Raw genomic sequence first — 19,725 nt, 5'->3', positions numbered from 1 at the left:
ATAGTCATTATTATACTGAATTTCTTCCAATTTTCATCTTAAGCCTAAAGATGGATTTCTATTGTCAGTTGTCAGTTTTCATGGACATTTATGTTTCTCTTTTTCATTTAAGGTCAGCTCCTTGAGGCAATTACTTTCCAATTGTCCATCAGTCTGTGTAAGCAATGTGACATTTCAGCTCTTACATATTAAGAAAATCTATTTTTTTGCATGCATGTTCAACTTTTTAGTTCATCCCCATAAGTATAACTAAAGCAGAATTTAAAGATGATTTATAAGATAATCTTTTTATTTCTGCAGATTTGCACAAAATATTTATTTTTCTCACTGTGTGCAACATAACAGATTTTGCTAGAGTTTATCTTACATAAATCATTTCAAAAAAGTTTCTCATTAGTATATATAATCAATAGCAATTACAGTATTTCAACATTTGTTATCTTTACATTTTATCATTGGTACTTTTGTATAATTTTCTCAGCATTTTTACCAGAGCAGAAGCAGCAATGGAAAACCGTACAACAGTGACAGTGTTTGTCTTAGTAGGCTTGACAGAGAATCCGACACTGAAGATAATGCTGTTTTTCTTCCTGCTTCTCACCTACATGCTAAGCGTCTCAGGCAATCTGATTATCATTACCCTCACTCTGCTGGATTCTCATCTCAAGACTCCTATGTATTTCTTTCTTCGAAATTTTTCCTTCTTAGAAATTTCTTATACAACAGTCTGTATCCCTAAATTGCTTGTTAGCATGGCAACTGGTGACAAAACCATCTCCTATAACTGTTGTGCAGCTCAGTTATTTTTTGCCTTCCTTTTGGGTGCATCTGAATTTTATCTCCTGGCTGTCATGTCCTATGACCGTTACGTTGCCATCTGTAAACCTCTGCATTACATGACCATCATGAGCACCAAATTCTGTATTCAGCTAGTTCTTAGCTCTTGGATCGCTGGTTTCCTCATCATTTTTCCAGGGCTTATCTTAGGCCTAGGGCTGGATTTCTGTGACTCCAATGTCATCGATCATTTTTACTGTGACACTGCTCCTCTACTGCAGATCTCCTGCACAGATACACATTTGTTGGAAATGATGAGTTTTGTCTTAGCTTTGGTGACTCTCCTGGTCACTTTGGTATTAGTGATTCTATCATATACACATATTGCCCTAACAATTTTAAAAATCCCTTCTGCCAACCAGAGAAGAAAGGCTTTTTCCACTTGTTCTTCTCACATGATTGTCATCTCCCTCTCATATGGCAGCTGTATCTTTATGTACATTAAACCCTCAGCCAAACAGAGGATATCCTTAATGAAGGGAGTTTCAGTGCTCAATACCTCAGTTGCCCCACTTCTGAACCCCTTCATTTATACTCTAAGGAACCAGCAGGTGAAACAAGCATTTAAGGACTTGCTACAAAGAGTTCTGTCTTTATTTAAGAAGTAGAATCAAGCTCTATCCAGGAAAATATAAGAGGTGCTAGATCACCATCGTTTTTTGTAATTGAGCTTGAGCCCATTCTCCAAAGTGAGGTATCACAAGAATGGAAGAATAAGCACCACATGTATTCGCCATTGAATCGGCACTAACTGATCAACACTAAGGTGCGCACATGGTGGTAATATTCACTGGGGCTTGGGGGGATGGGACTGGGTAAACTCACAACTAATGGAGGCGGTGAGCATTGTATGGGGGAAAGGACACGCCTCAAATGCTGGCTTGCGTGAGGCAAAGTCATAAGATGTAACCAAAATGTTTGTACCCCCATAATATCCTGAAATAAAAAAAAAGTAGAATCATATGAGGCATATAAGGGAAATTAATTACTAAGGAAAATTACAAAGTGTCTAGCCCGGGACCAAATTTTTCTATTACATTGTCTAATATAAAATCATATTTGTCCTTTAACTTCTTTACATAAACTGTCTTTCCCCAATAATGATTTCCCTTTCAAAATAATAAAACATTTTTTTCCGTTCCATTGCAAGAATTTTCAAATCTGACTTATTCTTCTCCTCTTTTTTTATTGAAATATAGTTAATATTTGAAATGTTATTTTTATCAAATTAATGTATTAGTTCATTGAGACAGTTATTTTCACATATAAGGAGTATATTCAGTTCTTATATTTAAGTTTTTATAAAATCTTAATAAATGTAAAACAATTATATGGTCTTACTTTTTGGGGATTTTGTTTTTGCCCACATTTTTCTGTCCTGGTACAAATTTTCAGTTGTTTTTCTTTTCCACGATGTTAAAAGTGTGAAATTGAGATTAAAATATCAATGACAATTTTTGTCTTGAGAATTTAAAAAAAGCTCATACTGTACTAGTGTAACAAAAAAATCATATGATATTTTTATTTGCTATAGATAAATATTAAATCATATGTGTACACTAAGTCTAGGTAATTTGATAAGTAATAAAATTCAGCCAAGAAAGATTACATTTAATACTTGATCATCTGTTCCTTGTTCATCTTGTAACTAACTGTGTTCATTAGAGAGTCTACATCTATAACACAATAGTATAATAACTAATTATGTATTATGAGATATTCTAAGGCTAATTTGGAAGTATAAAATAACTATTAGAGGAAAAAAGTAGTGTTAAGTATAAATTTATTTATACTATTGCATATATTTAGCATATCTTATTGGGGAAAACAAGGACAACAAAATAAATCACATAAGCCCAGTTCTCTAGAAGCATGGGATCTAGTTGTAAAGAAAAAATATATTTATTACAGAAACCCAGAAAAATGAATCAATGTGTTTAATTGTACCAAGTACTAGTAATAAGAGTGATTAATAAAGTTTAGTCCAAAAAGGTTTTTGGAGAAATTGAAATTATGTATTCTAAAACTATTTAAAAATCAAATGTCTATATGTAACTACCATTTTATAGAAAATATAGGAGATAGCTAAGCATGTTAGATGATGCCATACAAATCCAAACTATCCAATTCAGAATATGGCATATTCTATATTCAAATAAGTCAATTACTTCAACAAACCAAACACATAGAAAAAAGAAGGTTAGGGAACATTATTCTAGATTTAAAAGAAATTAAGAGACATATTCATCAAGTACAATATGTAGACCTCAAATTGATACTAATTTAACCAAAGAAACTGCAAAGTAGCATTTTGTAAATGTTTGGATAATTTAAAAATGTATAGAATGTGATAATGTTATTAGAGTTATGTTTTTAAATTCTTTGTTAGAGTTAAATAATGAAGTATTTAGGGGTAAAATGATACCATATCAGTTATTTGTTTTAAAATTGTCCTCAAAAATATTAGGCAGAGAAAGACTAAATAAAAATAAAAATGTTTATAATAGTCACAGCTAAATGATGAGTTCGTAGTGTTGATTATACTATTCTCTCTAAAGTATTTATAAGTTTTCATAATAAATATTTCATAATAAATACTAAGCTTAAGCAAGTTAGATAGAAGGTAAGTGACATAACGAATGTTATGATTTACACAACTTTCTTCAACTATCTCCTAATTTCCATTTGACATATTTGATTAAATTGTCCATGCCCCTTCTTACATTTTCAAATATTACATCAGTAAAGAAGACAGCTATTTTAAGACTAGCAGAGAAAAAAGGAAAACTAAAATTGTATTAAAATCTATGAAAAGTCTTACTTTCTCATGTAATGTTTATGTGAACTGGCACCACAAAATTCAAAACCTGGGTACCCCAATTTTTACAACTATTGCATTTGATACTATGGATAGTTACAGAGATAATACTCACTGACACACTTTTTATTTATGTGCAAGACTTCCCTTCCATATCCTTAAATTCACCCTGATATAATGAGGTAGGCTAGAAAATATAAGAACTGCTATTTAGTACTAGGTACTAATCTGTGCCTAGGTATTTGTGTACACTAATGAGAGTTTTCAATAAAGCAAAAAACACAAACAAAAAAAGTAATACAAATTGATCTTGATTTTATATTGTGGAAAAAAAAGTTTTAAAGAATCAGAGTAAATAACTCAGGGTCACATACCTAATCGTAAGAAAGACAGAATTCAAATTTATTGCTGCCTGATTCCAAAGACTATATTTCTTCTAGTATCAGCATTCCCCAATCAGTCAGCAGCAAAGAGTGGGCAATAGGTGTATCAAGGTAATGATGGCTTCAGCTTTTGGGTTGGGTGAATGTATCTGGCTGGTATTCTAATTTCATCTTGCTCCACTAATCTTTCCTTAGGATGTAAGAACACTAATCTTATTGGCCAGATTCCTGAATGGCTGTACTTACTAGTAGGTAGAATTTTTTTCTTTTAATTAGTCACATACATGCATTTTGCTTATGTCTTTCACTTGCTATTGTTTCTAAATCCTAGGGTCAATAAGTAAAATCAGGATCCTCTCATAACCCAATCATTTTGCATCTTTGTTTTTCTTCACAAATAAACAGAGAAATTAAGGGGGTGTATGAGTGGATATCCAAATAAGAGAGATATTAAAATATATTGGGAGCACTGTCCTTGCTTAAGATATAGCATAATTTACCAAAAAAAAAAAAAAAAAACCACCTAATAAGATAATTGCTAAGGTTATGAATTGCTAAGGTTAATAAGAAAAAGGTATGTAAACTTCTTATTTTCCCATGTTGTGTTTGTAGCTAATTCTTCAATATTTTGAGGTATGGCATGATGATTGGCAAGATAAAAATTCACACAATTCCAGTCTCTGAATAAAACACTATCTTTAAGTGATGATGATGATGATGATGATGATGATAACTCAGTGCAATTCCTAACGATGGCCAAAAATGGATGCCCATAGTTCTGTAATTTATTAAGTTTTGAACTCTTGAAAGCAAGCACTGATTTTATTAGATTCATCTTACAGTGCCTACCTCTGAATATGGTAACTGTCCTCTCAGAAATAAAGCGTTTCAGGACAGCAAAATCATAAACCTAAATCTCTCTATGTCATAAGAATTACTTCCTGAATGTATATCTTTCTATATATGTTAAATACTTCATTGAGTTAACTGAGAATCTAGCAGGAATTGCATCTATTCACATGCCAACTGTTGAAGGAAGGAGTCTTTGGAGCACAAACTCTGAGATGTAGATTTGTATAAAGAAGATTTATTGGGAAATTATTTCAGGATCAACTATTGTGGGAGAGTAAAGGAAGCATGTCTGGGATGAGGAAGCACTAAGACACACTTGCAGCAAAGTCTTAACTTTGATCCTGCAGGAAGCTCTCGACTAGGTTGACCCTTGACAGTTTGTCCAAGTAGAGGCAAGTGGCTGGACCTTTATATCCCTTTAACAACCAGTTATTGGATGTAGGCTTCTCTCAGGAAAAGATGAGACATAATGTGAAGTGACAGGAGCTTCAGTCCTAAGGTAGAGGCTAGTGTTCTCAGTGGCACAACATTGATCCAATTTAATCAAACTATTATATCACTCAGATCCACTTGATCCATATCGTAAGACATGACAGCAGCTCCTCCAGGGATTCAGTGTCTATATTCCTGAGGAAATGTAAAAGAGGAAAGATACTAGCCCCTGATATTGCAGGTGATCTAGAAGTTGGAGTTGATAATCATTATATACTTCCTCTACTGCTGTGAACTGAATGTTTGTGTCCCTGCCCCCCAAATTCATATGTTGAAGCCCTAATTCTCAAAGTGATGGTATTTGGAGGTGGGGTGATTTTCAGAGGAAATTAGGGTTAAATTAGGTCATGAGAGTGGGGCCCTCATGATTGGATCAGTGCTCTTATGAAAACAAGAGACTCTCTCTCGCTCTCTTTCCAAATGCACACCCAATGAAAGGCCATATGAGGACATAAGGGTAAGACAGCAAACCAGGAAATGAGCCCTCACCAGACACCAGACACCAGACACCTAATCTTGATTAGATGTCCCTGCCTATAGAACAGTGAGAAGTAAATGTTTGTTCTTTAAGTCTCTGATATTTTGTTATGGCAACCCAAACTTCCTAGAGCATCTGTTAGCACTCTAAATTTCCCTCATTTCTCTGGTCTATGTGACTGACTTGATAAGTACCTCAGTATCTCAAAGCCAAGCACTTCTTGGGCTCATCGGTAGCTTGTCACTTATCACGGAAAACCAGATTTACTAGATAATAGCTATAACATAAAGTTCAATAGGACTACTCCTGGTTACATTCGTGGAAGATTTTTTTCTCTAGGATCTAGGACCTTGAATCTCACAGAGCCTAGATTTGTGTATATGGGAAGCACTACCCAAATAGGCCACTAGGAATGATTGTGCTTCACTTTGGAAGAGAAGTCTCAACATTCTCCAGACCAATCGACCTCTAGAAATTTCACTGAGGTGACAGGTCCCTTAGTTTTTATGGAATTTATTCCCCACCCTCTGGTTCACAAGTTTCTTACAAATGTGCCTAGATTCCTTGCCACTTCCTGCTCACCCAGTCCATTCAGTATACTAGCATCCATAAACTGATATTCTGAAGAAGAAAAAGTCAATCCGTTTCCCTAAAGATTAGATTATGACACAGGACTGGAGTGGATATACACCTGTGGCAGAGTGTGGTGATGTATTGCTCTGCTGACCTTTCTAGATGAAAGGGATCTGTTTCTGATGGTATTCAATAACAGGTATAGAGAAAAAGTATTCATATACAGATTCCAGGGGATGTGTTGATTTGTCCCAGCAACAAAATCAAATATGAAATAATCACTACAACTGAAGCCAACACCTGATTAAATTTATTATAATCCATTGTCACTATCCAGTATTCATTTGTCTTCTGGCAAGTTGAATGGAAAAATGGTAGGAACCATCATGCCTACATCTTTCAAGTCCTTGAGGTGATACTAATGTTTGGAAATTCTCTCTGAATGCTATATATTTGATATACTATTTTTCTTGATAAAGGTAGTTCTATTGGCTTATAATTGGCCTTTTCTACCATGACAGTCATCACTTCATGGGTCACAAAACCAACGTGGGGAACTTGCCAGTTACCAAGTAAGTCTATTTTAATTTTTCATTTTAGCACTGAGGAAATATTAATAACCACAGAGGGCATTTAGGGACTCAAATTCTGTAGCTACTCTGAGATGAATCTGATGTAAAAATCAATTGGTCAGCTAAACTCTATAATCCTAACTCTAATCAGTAGGTCATAGTTATGTTTTGCATTTCTAGGAATTCATGTCAGTTTAAAACTTATGTCCAGTTATTTCTGAAAATTGTAATTATTTCTTCAACATACAGTTACACTGGTTAATGGCTTTAGGTCCCCAAATCTTGGCAGTATAGCAACATATTTTCTCTAGGGAATCTGGGATCCCCTTCTCTCCAGGTTCTGGGCCTGTGAACCAGCTCAAATCTGAGAATTAATCACCAGACCACAACTCTGGTGATACAAAACATTTCTGTTCACTAAACCTAAATTGTTTCTGCTTATAGAAAATTTATGCTACATATGTGAATGATATTTTTCATTAACATCAATGATGTATATTTTATGTAAACTACATTTAAAATATATAATTCAATAAGTTTTTATAACGCATACCCATGAAACCACCACTACAATCTTAATGAGGAGTATCTCCATCACCCTCATATTTTCCCTACTGTCCCTTTGGGGTTTATCAATCCCTGCCCTACCCTAGGAAATTACTCATCTGCTTTTGGTGTCTATGGAATTATTTTTTTACTTTCTTTTAGAAATTATATATAAATGGAATTATATAGTATGTAGTCCTTTGTGTCTAACTTCTTTCACTTAGCATAATGATTTTGAGATTCAGTTTTTCATTATCTTCCCACTCTGTATTAATTTACTATTGCTGCTATAACAAATACAACATGCTTAGTGTCTTATAAAAACCCAAATCTATTCTCTTACAGTTCTGCAGGTCTGAAGTCTGAAATCTGTTTTATTGGGCTAAAGTCAAGTTTTGGGCAGGGCTGAATCTTTTGGAGGCTCCAGGGGACAATCTGTTCCATAGCCTTTTCTAGCTTCTAGAAGAGGTTCACACCTACTTCTTGCTTTCACTGCCACGTCTCTTCTGTGTACTCAAATATCCTCTGTCTCCCTCTTATAATGGCACATGTGATTATATTTAGGGACCAACCAGATAATCCAAGATAAGGCCTCTAATTTAATCACATCTGCAAAGTCTCTTTCTCCATATAACATTCCAGTTTCCAGGGATTAGGACATAAATGTCGTTAGGTGCAATTATTCAGCCCACCACATGCCCCAAGGTTATTGGAGTTTTCTCAAGTTCACTGACTCTTTCTCTATTATCTCCATCTGTCTTTATATTTATCAAGTGATTTTTAGATGGTATATTTTTCAGTTATAATTTTTTCTTTTTTGAATACTTTCTATTTTTCTGTAGAAGTTTTCTATCTTTTTATTAATTCACACAATAATAGTCACTTCATAAAATCTTTTACTCATATATGTAACATTGGGGTTATCTCAGAGTTGGCATCAGCTGGTATTTTTTTCTCTTGAGAAAAGGGTCAAATTTGCCTTGTTTTTATACGTTGGGGTGTGCAACATGCACATCATTTTAAATATCTTTATTACTGTTTTTTTATACTCACAGATTCTCTGGATAACAGAGATTTCAGGTTGGTAGAATGCTATTCTAATTCATCTTTTCTGCAATTTTTATTAGCTACCAGATTTTTTCCAGATAAAAGTCTGGATTGAGTTTCAATAAACTACTCTGAATTGGCTTTTAAAATGTTCTTGTGTTGGTACACTTGTGTGCTTTAAAAGAAATTATCTCTGTTAGTAAAGTATTTAGCTGTATATCACTCTTCTGAAATTGAGCAATCATTATAAGATGAGAGAATGTTTTAGATGACTATGATTAATGTACTGATGATGATGTTTAAAACAATAAAGATTGAGTGAACTAATGGCTCAGTTACCTTCTTTCTAAATCACTCACATAGAAACAACCTAACTCCAGGACATCAGTTATATCGTAGGTAGTTCAGTGGTTATTTGATGTAATCATGGCTACCTATACATAAACTGTCAAATTCTACATTTGCAATACCCTTTCTGTTCCATGGCTTCCCATGACACTCTGTTAGTATATCTACTACATATTATTATAAATTCTACATAATTAGTCAACAGATGAGTAATGAATTCAAGAATACAAATTTGGCACTAATTAATTTTATGCTTTAGTAAAAGTTTTAACATCTCTAAAACTTACTTTTCTTCATCTGTATATTAAAAAGATTGGAGTAGAAATATTTATGGATTATTTAAATTCTAAAATCACCCATGCTATAGATCTAGTCCATGAATTCTAAAAAAATTTGTATGGACAAAAAAAGTTCCGAAAATGGCAGTTTTTACTTGTGATGGAGACCTTGACTAAGGATATCAGATTACAAACACTTACAGTATAATATGAAGAGAAAAAGACAGAAGAATATGATTTAAACCTGTAGAATCATAAACACCATGGATAATGTAGTTAATATAGTTTTGTTTCACATTTCCATTAAATGAGAATGGAACAATGACTGGGAACAACACTAAATTGCATGAAATTTGCTAGAAAGACGTATTTCTAATTACCTTGAACTTGAATCACCCCTTTATCTCTTTCATGGATTCTCTCAGAGATTAATCTATGCATTAATTATTTTTTAGCATTATTTTCAAATAAATACATACCGAGTTTCTCTTCTTTAGAATTTTTTTTTACTTCAAACACTGTGTATGCCTAAATTCTCATTATTGATTATTACTAAAAATCTAAATTTAAATCTGAATTTTTACTTTCTCCCTCTCCACGCCATGCTGCCTGGGGTTGAGGGAAGGGTGGTATAGGCAATGCCAGGCTGACATGCCTACCCTCTCCAGTGTGTCTTTTCCTCTTATAATGCAAAAAATAGATACTGTGTTCGCTCACCTAATTTTCTAGTTCTTATGAACTAGCTCTTTCTTGCAGGGACAGTTGTTCAGTTTGATATTCCTGTGTGGGATGATCATTGTGTGGGGGGATGGTTTAAAGTGTAGAATTCTTTAGCTTTTTCTTTGTTTATTGGTTTGTTTCTTTTCTTATGTTTATGATTAAAGTTGTCACTAGTTTAAAATAACTTCTTATAACTTTAAGAGGTTTTTTATGAGCCTCATGGTAACCACAAAGCAAAAAATTATAGTTTAGGTGCACTAAAAATAAAAAAGCAAAAAATTAAAGCATACTACAAGAGAAAATTGCTTAACCGCAAAGGAAGAGTGTCATTACAAAATGACCACAAAAGAAGTAATAAAATAACTGTAGCAAGTCCTTACCTATCAGTGACAGCATTGAACATAAATGCACTAAATTCTCCCACTAAAAGACATACAGTGGCTGCATGGATTTTTTTTTTTTTTTTTTTTAAACAGGAACCAACTATATGCTGGGTACAAGAAACTCACTTTACTGATAAAGGCACACATAGACTGAAAGTAAAGAGATGAATAAAGGTAATCCATGCAAATTAAGACCAAAAAGAAAAAGAGCAGGAGAAGCTATACTTGTGTAAAACAGACTTCAAATAAAAAGCTGTCTGAAGAGACAAAGAAGTTTATTATATAAAGTGGTCAGTATTTGGATCCAGTAGGCAAGTGGAATTCCAAGTTGATAAACCTATAGAAGAATTCAAGTAAAAGCTAGAAAAATATTGGAAGCTTGAGGATGGAGTTAGTATTCAGAGAGAGACAGACAAATTGAAGGCAGGGAGATTTCAATAAGGCAAGTATCCAGAATTTCACTTAGAGAAGGAGGAATAAGTTCAAGTGATCTATTGTACAACATGGTGACTTTTGTTAATAACAATGTATTGTATACTTAAAAAATTGCTAAGAGAGTAGTTTTTGTGTTCTCAAAAAAATGAGGTAATGTATATGTTAATTAGCTCAATTTAGCCATTTCACATTGTATACATATTTCAAAACATCAGGTTGTACACCATAAATATATACAATTTTAGTCAATTACAATTTTTTTTTTTTTATAAAGAAAAACCACTCTCCTCTGAGGGGTTAAGGAAAATTCACAGGCCTGAAACCTTATAGACACCACAAATTTTAGCACTACCATTCTTTGAATTCTTCAGAGGGAGCCTCTCCTCTGAACTTGGTGCCCTTGAAATAATTCCTTTAACTCAGACAGTTAAAGCTCTGATAGGATATCTAATGCTCAGAATAGCTACTGCAATGCCTGGCACTGGTAGAGAACTGTAGTACCAGCCAGCCTATGTATTTCTTATGGAAAAGAAAATAAAGATTCTTAACTTTAAATTTAAATGGAAATTATTTGAACTGAACTGATAGTAAATTTGAACCAATAAATATATTATTAATTTCATGCAGAAAAAATAAAAGCAAGTACCAGATCTGTTATAGTTTCTCGGCACCATGCTTCATAGTAGGAAAATTTCAATTAATGAGTCAAGGATGAGTCTGACAGATATGATCCTTACCTTCACTGTCTAAATTATGTATCTTTTGTTATTTAGCCATTTCTATATAACAGATCTCACCTAAACTTAGTGTACTAAAGCAATAACTATTTATAATTTCTCTTAAGTTATGGGTCAGCTAGACAGTTCTGCTGGGTTCTGAATTGGATTCTCTCACATTTTTGAGAATCAGCAGGTGACAAGCTGTTCCAGAATGGAGTCTATTGGGATGAGTCAGCTCTGCTTCAGACCACCTCTCTTGTTCCATCAGGGTGGCTCCGGCTTGTTCTCATGAGAATCAAGTGGATGCCAGAGAGAGAGTAGATGTGTTCATGGTTTCTCGACTCTTACTTTCTGAATGGTGGAACATTCCCTCTGTCACATTCTTTTTGCAAAAACACATTCTTTTATATATACTTCCAGATTCAAGGGATGGGGAGAGAGACACCGCCCTGTTGAGAGAAACTGCAAAGCCACATTAAAAAGGCATAGCTGTACCACACAGCTCATGAGTAATCACCTGATTATTAATCACTTAACCTGGTGTTTAAAACAACAGTAATTTATCCTCTCACAGTTCAGGAAGCCAGGAGTCTGAAACTGAGATGGCAGCATGACATCTGTTTCTTCTGAAGACTCTCAGGGAAAATCTGTTCTATGCTTCTCTCTGGCTTAGGGTGGTGGCCAACAATCATTGGTGTTCCTTGGCTTGCAGCAACATCATTCCAATTTCTACCTCCTTCATGTGGCTGTATTCCTGTGTGTTTTTAAGTCCCTGTGTCTCCAAATCTCTCTCTCCTTATATAAGGAAACTAGCCACTGGATTTAGGGCCTACCCTGGTCTAGTATAACTTCATCTTACATCGATTGCGTTGCAAATGCCCTATTTCCAAATGAGGTCACATTCATAGGTACCAAAGGTTAGTACTTCAACATAGCTTTTTGGGGGACACAGATAATCTGTAACAGTGATCCTGTATATTTTATGGAAGATGATTAAAAGAAATAAAATACCATGAATATCCATAGGCTATAAACACAGCCTGTAAACTTATGAAAAATAGTAATATAAAAGCTCAATCCTTTATCTGTAAGAAAAAAATACCAATTAACATGCAAAGTAACTAAGTTTCTTCATGTCCTTTTTACCCTTCACTGTGCGTGTTCCTATGTCACACATAAGACATTCCTTATCTTTTGTTCTTGTCAAATTTAATATCTTATAGTTTTAGAACCATCTCTTTTATAAATGATCAAAGTGATTATCAAATAGTTTCTATCTTGACCAAGATCAGCAAGATAGTGAATAAAAGAATCAGAAATGTCATCTAGGTTTTCATACCACACACAAAAAAGATAAGAATGTGAGGCAATGCATATGTTAAAATAGCTTGATTTAGTCATTCCACAATGTGTGTGTACATATATATCAAAACATCGTGGTGTCCACTATAAATATATAGAAGTTTCACTTGTAAATTAAAAATAAGAAAAAACTTTTAAAGAAAAGAAGGAAACTAAGGTTGTTGTTTCTTCTGCCATGTTTGTTTTGTTCATATATGGTTTTTATTCACAGTAAGGTTGCAAATTAGTTGAAAAAATTATCTTGTTTTTTCCTCTATCAGCTATTTTTTCACAAATTTGCCCATGGTTTTATATAGAAAACAAATCCAACTTATCTGAAAATGGAAATACCATTATAATATTTAGGTTTTCATCCAAAGACTCTTTTAAAAATTGTTTCTGCACCCTCTCCAGACACTCACAGAGTATTCACGTCTAATTTATGGTGAAGAGGGAGCCTAGTCTCTACATACCATGATGATGATGATGTGTGTGTATATAAATTATTTTCCTGTAGACTTAGAATACCTTCCACAAGACTTACATATGAACCATTTTGATTGAACTTAGAAGTGATATATATTTCCTGCTGTCTGGTTTTGTATCAGAATTCTTCATCGCCAAAGAACTGAAAATTACTCTTGCTGACTTAGGAAAAAATGTTGAGAAGATATTGAGAAGGGCACAGAAATTGGGAAGGAAAATGGGTGAACAACTAGAACTACAGCAACAATCCAAAAACGTACTCCAGAATCTGTGTAAAAACAGATTTAGATGTAGTGGCACAGCTGAAATCTGGATGCACAGCTTAAACTTGCCCTACCAGCACTGGACATTGGGCTCCACCACTGCCACTTCCATCTCTGTTGCTCCTGGACGCTGGGAAACACTGGCTCCATGTGAATCCCCACTGCCTCATTTCCTTGCATTATATCACAATTTAAAATCTGATTATTTGAGCTTTGGTTACATGCTCACAAATTAGCTGTAAGGAAATCTGGTAAAATACATATCTGACCTTCACATCTTCTCCATAGGAAATGTCTCTGCCTTCTACTAAGGCTCATATAGTGAGTTCACAGACTAAGCAGCCCCCCATATTATGACTGCCCACTCCTGTCTGAATAGATTGAACTGTTATAGCACAACAAGAACTCACAGGACTTGACAACAAACTTGTGCAGAAATGATTACTTGTGGCTGAGAAATAATTTCTTATTATCATATTGATTCTGAGTGCTTGAATGTGAATTCAAGTTAACAAGTAACTGACTACCATGTTTGTGAGTTTGATTCCACAAGTAAATCCTATTATAACTTATTTTACCCAGCTTTTATTCTCTCTGCTATCAAATATTCACAATGCTATCAATATTCATTTATAATAGGAGTTTATAAGTGTTTATTCCTTTATATTTTTGTTGCATTGATTTTGGCAACTGAGAATTTTGCTTTATCACTTCATCAGATAATTTTATTTTTCCTAACTAATTTTACTTAATTTTTGTCTCCTAACCAAATTTAAAACTCAGGCCGGGCGTGGTGGCTCACGCCTGTAATCCTAGCACTCTGGGAGGCCGAGGTGGGTGGATCGTTTGAGCTCAGGAGTTCAAGACCAGCCTGAGCAAGAGCGAGACCCCATCTCTACTAAAAATAGAAAGAAATTATATGGACAGCTAAAAATATATATAGAAAAAATTAGCCGGGCATGGTGGTGCATGCCTGTAGTCCCAACTACTCGGGAGGCTGAGACAGGAGGATCGCTTGAGCCCAGGAGTTTGAGGTTGCTGTGAGCTAGGCAGACGCCACGGCACTCACTCTAGCCTGGGCAACAGAGTGAGACTCTGTCTCAAAAAAAAAAAAAAACAAATTTAAAACTCCTTTATGACAGTTTATTTATTGCATGTTAAAATATAAATATAAAGCAAACATTATACATTGGATTATATTCACTAGTTCAACTTGACTGCCACTGAAATAAACTAAAATGAAATTTTTAAGCTGCATTGAAATATAAACGGTGTTGATTTCTTTTTTTCTTGCCTCAGCTCCCATATATGTGATAGCATTGGATAATATGTAAGCTAACTGATCTTCAACCAATTCTTATATTAGCTATGACAAATCTGACCTTTGAAAACATCCTTAGACACTCAAACGTAAGGACATTTAGAGGAGATATTTCCAGAATTGGTTGTAAATGATAAGATGGGGACATACATTTAGAAGTGGCCCACAAAATTTTAAACTTAGGAAGGATGTTTTGAAAAGTATTTTTTTCACTAAACTACAACCAAAAAGTCAGTCATATCACCATAAAAACAATAATGAAAATATTTGTTCCAAAGAAAAACTCTAAAGTTACTGTTAGTTATGAAAATTTTAGATGGCAATTATTTGGTATAATAACTCACCAAATAAATCTTTTCCATCCTCTTTCTGGATATACTAATGACATTATTAATTAGCTGTTGGAAGTTTAAAAAAAAAGCTCAACTTGTAAATTGAGGCTGAAAAAAAAAATGAGTTCCATGAAGACTTTGTGGCTCTGTGACTTACATCAATAATAATAAAACTATTTGAAGTGTAGTTAATTTTCAATTACCTGTCAAAAGTCCTGGAGTATAAATCACACAGGATATGCAATAGGTGTACACCTCATGAACTTCTTCTGTTTACATCTTACAGAAAGAAATAATTCTACACTTCAAATAGTATATAATATATGCATAACTAAAAGATACTATTCAATATATAGCACTCACTTTATATTTTCTATATTGTTTTGACAATAATATCAAAAACTCAGAAAGTGTTTCCTGTGTGTCAGGAACACTCATAAGATCTTTTCAAATATTTCTTATTCTAGGTTTACTGAGCTAATTTGTTAAACACATACACATGCACTACTAAATTGATTTTACAATCCCACAATCTGCTCATGAGTCACATACAGCTAGTAGAAAAACATTGCAAAAGAGTCTTGCCAGATGGCATTACACTTAATAACATTAATTCAAGAATATTTGAGTTAGGCTTAAAAATTAAAAGACTACTAAAGGAGAAATATTTAAAGGAACAGATTGTTTTCTACTGCAAACTTCCATTACACTCAATAGATATGTACTTCAGCAAATCAAAATTAAGCTAAAATAGTCACCATAAGTTACAAATTTGTAGTGGCTTTTAAACTTTCCTGAAAATTGACAAAGAATGATGGAGCTTGGTTACTACTTGAAAACTACACTGTACTATTAAGAGAAACATTGGCTAATGAAGACTTATAGGAACTTACGTTGTATATCCAAAGCCAATATATGCTTATGTTACTGGAAATATAAAATACTGTCCAAAATTAAATTTGACTCAATCTCATTTTCTTTTCCATTCTTTTGAAAGCCAAATTCCCATGTAGGAAGTGACAAAATGTGACCAGACATTTTTACGAGGTTAATATATTGGATTTCAAATTCCAAAGAGTATGGGTTCAAATTATTGTGGCCATCTCTCAATAACTTTTGTCTTATCAAGTTACTTACATTTCCTAATCATAATTTGTCTTTTATGAAAAATAAAGATAGAATAAGATCTATCTCTTGAGTTGTTGCAATGTGTTAAAGGCAATGCTTCAATTAATCATATTTCCTACTATTATTATTCTTTTGTTTTACTATTTTGTTTAAATTCTAAGAATAGGGAATTACTAAATAATTAATGGTTGATTTAGCCAACAACCAAAAAGGTCCAGAATCATGTCACCAAATATTAATACTAAGGTAATTTTATTAAATAAACTTATTCAAACATGCATCCCATATAAAGAATGTGTCATTAATTCTTGGCATCTACTAAACTCCACCATTTATCCATTTTTTTTAAAAGCCATTTAAAACACATTACATGATTCATCTTTGGATCACATTAGCTGCAGAGTATATAGTGGTTTGTGGTGGGCATTTTCATTTACGCTTCATAACTTATTTTACTCTTCTCCATCCTGCTCTGTGCCCTAGAATGCTCAAATTTATATGCTGCATCAAAGACATTCTTGCCCCTTGTGTCATATTTGGTTTGGCAGAGAACAGAAGCCAGCAATAGACTGGAGAGAGTCAGAAAAAAATAAATCTTGTATAGCCACCTTCAAAAAAGAACAAAGATCTTGTTAGGTGACTTTTATTTTGGTAGCTGTAGCGTTCTCCAGGTTTCAGTTAATACTCTTCTACCTTATCTTTCAGTCCAAGAAGTAAGACATTTCCATTGTATGGCCTGTGTGTCAATTACCTAACTTTGCCCACAGTTTTAAAATATCTCTCTCACAAAGATTTTCCCAATTATCCCAATTGGAGAGTACCATGTCTTTCTTGCTAGGATCCTGAATGATATACTGAGATGTATCCATCGCAGTAAATGACACTGATGAAATACGAGCAACTCTCTTCCACTCCTTCCTTTTAAGCTTTTGTTAGTGGGTTCTGTTGCCCCTACTTTGTTTAAAAACATCTACACGATAGGATTCAAAATGCATCTAACTTCTGTAAGACTTTTCTAGTGATTGTTCTCTTGACTGCCCCTTTTACTTCATTATTCCTTAGGCTGTAGATGATGGGGTTTAACATAGGGGTGATGACAGTGTAGGACAATGACACTAGCTTCTTGCTTTCAGGGGACTGGCTGGATTTGGGCCGTAGGTAGGTCAGGCTGGCTGTTCCATAGAAGAGGGATACCACAATGAGGTGTGATGAACAAGTAGAGAATGCCTTCTGGCGACCAGAAGCAGAAGGCATCCTCAGAATGGTTGTAATAATGCGTGTATAAGAGACCAAAATGAGGGAAAAGGGAAACATGATAAACAGGAGTGTGGAAGCAAGCGCTTGCATTTCATACATGGTTGTATCTTCAGTGACTAGTTTCAACACTGGAGGACCATCACAGAAAAAATGCTCTACGGTGTTTGGTCCACAGAAAGGAAGGGCCATCATCCAAGCTGTCTGTAGCATAGACACAGGAACACCAGACATCCAAGAGCCTGCAGCCATCCAAAAGCATAGAGATCTGTTCATTATGACTGAGTAACGGAGAGGGTTACAGATGGCCACAAAGCGATCATAAGCCATCATAGAGAGAAGAAAACATTCAGAGCTGCCAAAGAAGAAGAAGAAGTACATCTGGGTACCACAGCCCACAAAAGAGATGGTTTTCCTTGGGGACACTAGATCTACCAGCATCTTCGGTACCATGACCAAGGTGAAACAGACTTCCAGAAGGGACAGGTTTTGGAGAAAGAAGTACATGGGTGTTTGGAGAGCAGGATCCATAGTGGTAACTGTGACAATAAGAAAGTTGCCCAACAAAGTGACTATGTAGATGGCCAGGAACAAAATGAAGAGGGAAACTTGCATCTCAGAGTTGTTTGTAATACCAAGAAGAATAAATTCAGTGACTCTGGTGTGATTTTCACAAACCATATCTTAGATAAGTTTCTCTCTAAAAATCAGAATATATGCATCAAAGGGTATTCAACAAATACAGATATAATCTCAAAAACAATAGTATCCATAAAACAGATCTCTGTTCTCAGTTGTCTTACCCCTTCTGTTTCTCTGAAGGAGAGAGAATGTTTAAAGTAAGATAAAAATAAGGAAAAAGAAACATTTTGGATGAATATTACTAATTGCTTATCACCTTGGTGCAGCTTTTCTCTCATCTGTAGTCATAGTCTGCAGTTCATATTCTTCATCACAGGCATGCCCCTGCAGGATTAAGCAGAAAGAGTTTAGACTGATAATAATTAAAAAATAGAATCATCTACTTTTTTAAAATGATTTCAAGATGCAATAAAGATAAACAATGGGCTAGTTTGACTTCTTCATCTTTGATTATATAAATCACACTTCTACTGAATGGAGTATATTTTATACCATTCCATCCACTGTATACATGCATATACCAACACACACATACACACGCATACATGCACAAGAGAAACTTAGTAAATAACCATAAGTAAATGAACAAACATAATATATGAATATAATTTTGGTGTCTTTCTGTCAATGGTCCTGTCAATTTATATGATTTTTATATTCTCTCTTAAACCATGATATGACTTTACTGAGCCCTTATTTCTTACCATGTGTGTAGTTATAGTCATATTTAAGTTGAACTTCAAAAAAACTTCTGAACAAATATGACTTGCACTAAAGAAGTCATCCTCCCAACACCCATCTCAGCTCACATCCATCAAAACAGTTCTGCTCATGACTACCCATATTCTCCAAAACTACATGATCAGAAGTGGAAGTTAGTCTCTTACTATTGTATGTCTGCTAATACGCTTACTGCTGTTTCTCAGCTGATCTGGTCATAAAAGTAATAATTCAACTATTATTAACTCAAACACTATATCTTACTCAGAATAAAATATTTTGACCAACAGTAGAATTACACAAAACTTTTTTCTGTACAAGTCATTTTTAGTAATAGCATATCAAACATTACCAATTGCAAGAACATGTGTTAGAAAAAATAACTTCATACTGTTACATTGAACCTGAGCTGAATGATGTTTTATTAATTTTTTAAAAATATTGAGATTGAGTAAATATTGGTTCAATTATTTTATAATACATATTTCTAATTTAATTCATAAAATATTGAATATTTTATAGTCAAAATAATATTTAAAATAGATTTCCCCTCTGGAATTAAGATGCTAAAAACCCACAGCCTATAGAACCATTCTAAAGCGAGTGACTTATTTAAAGAAATCTATGTTTTAATTCTACTCTAAAGATACATGCTTTGGTAACAGCTCACTGGTCTCTTTTGCATATTGTAAGTTCTCAAACCAATGTTGTCAACAGCATAAGGACAGGAACAACTCTGGTGATCTCAGGGTGTCCA

The 19,725-nt window shown here is 34.1% G+C and overlaps 2 protein-coding genes across 2 annotated transcripts; one reads left to right on the top strand and one right to left on the bottom strand.

Annotated features, from left to right (window-relative positions):
- The first annotated feature begins 506 nt into the window (after positions 1 to 506).
- On the top strand, positions 507 to 1,445 carry LOC138396940 (olfactory receptor 6C76-like). Its single transcript, XM_069490747.1, has one exon. It carries the CDS (start codon positions 507 to 509, stop codon positions 1,443 to 1,445), a length of 939 nt encoding a protein of 312 aa, XP_069346848.1.
- A 15,891-nt stretch (positions 1,446 to 17,336) lies between these two features.
- LOC138397537 (olfactory receptor 10A7) lies at positions 17,337 to 18,287 on the bottom strand. The gene has a single exon (XM_069491680.1). The coding sequence runs from the start codon at positions 18,285 to 18,287 to the stop codon at positions 17,337 to 17,339; it is 951 nt and encodes a 316-aa protein (XP_069347781.1).
- Positions 18,288 to 19,725: the final 1,438 nt, after the last annotated feature.

Source organism: Eulemur rufifrons, chromosome 16 (assembly GCF_041146395.1).
Source record: "Eulemur rufifrons isolate Redbay chromosome 16, OSU_ERuf_1, whole genome shotgun sequence".
NCBI classification, from domain to species: domain Eukaryota; kingdom Metazoa; phylum Chordata; class Mammalia; order Primates; family Lemuridae; genus Eulemur; species Eulemur rufifrons.
The sequence above is the reverse complement of the archived record's forward strand: the minus strand, read 5'-3'. Positions and strand labels throughout refer to the sequence as shown.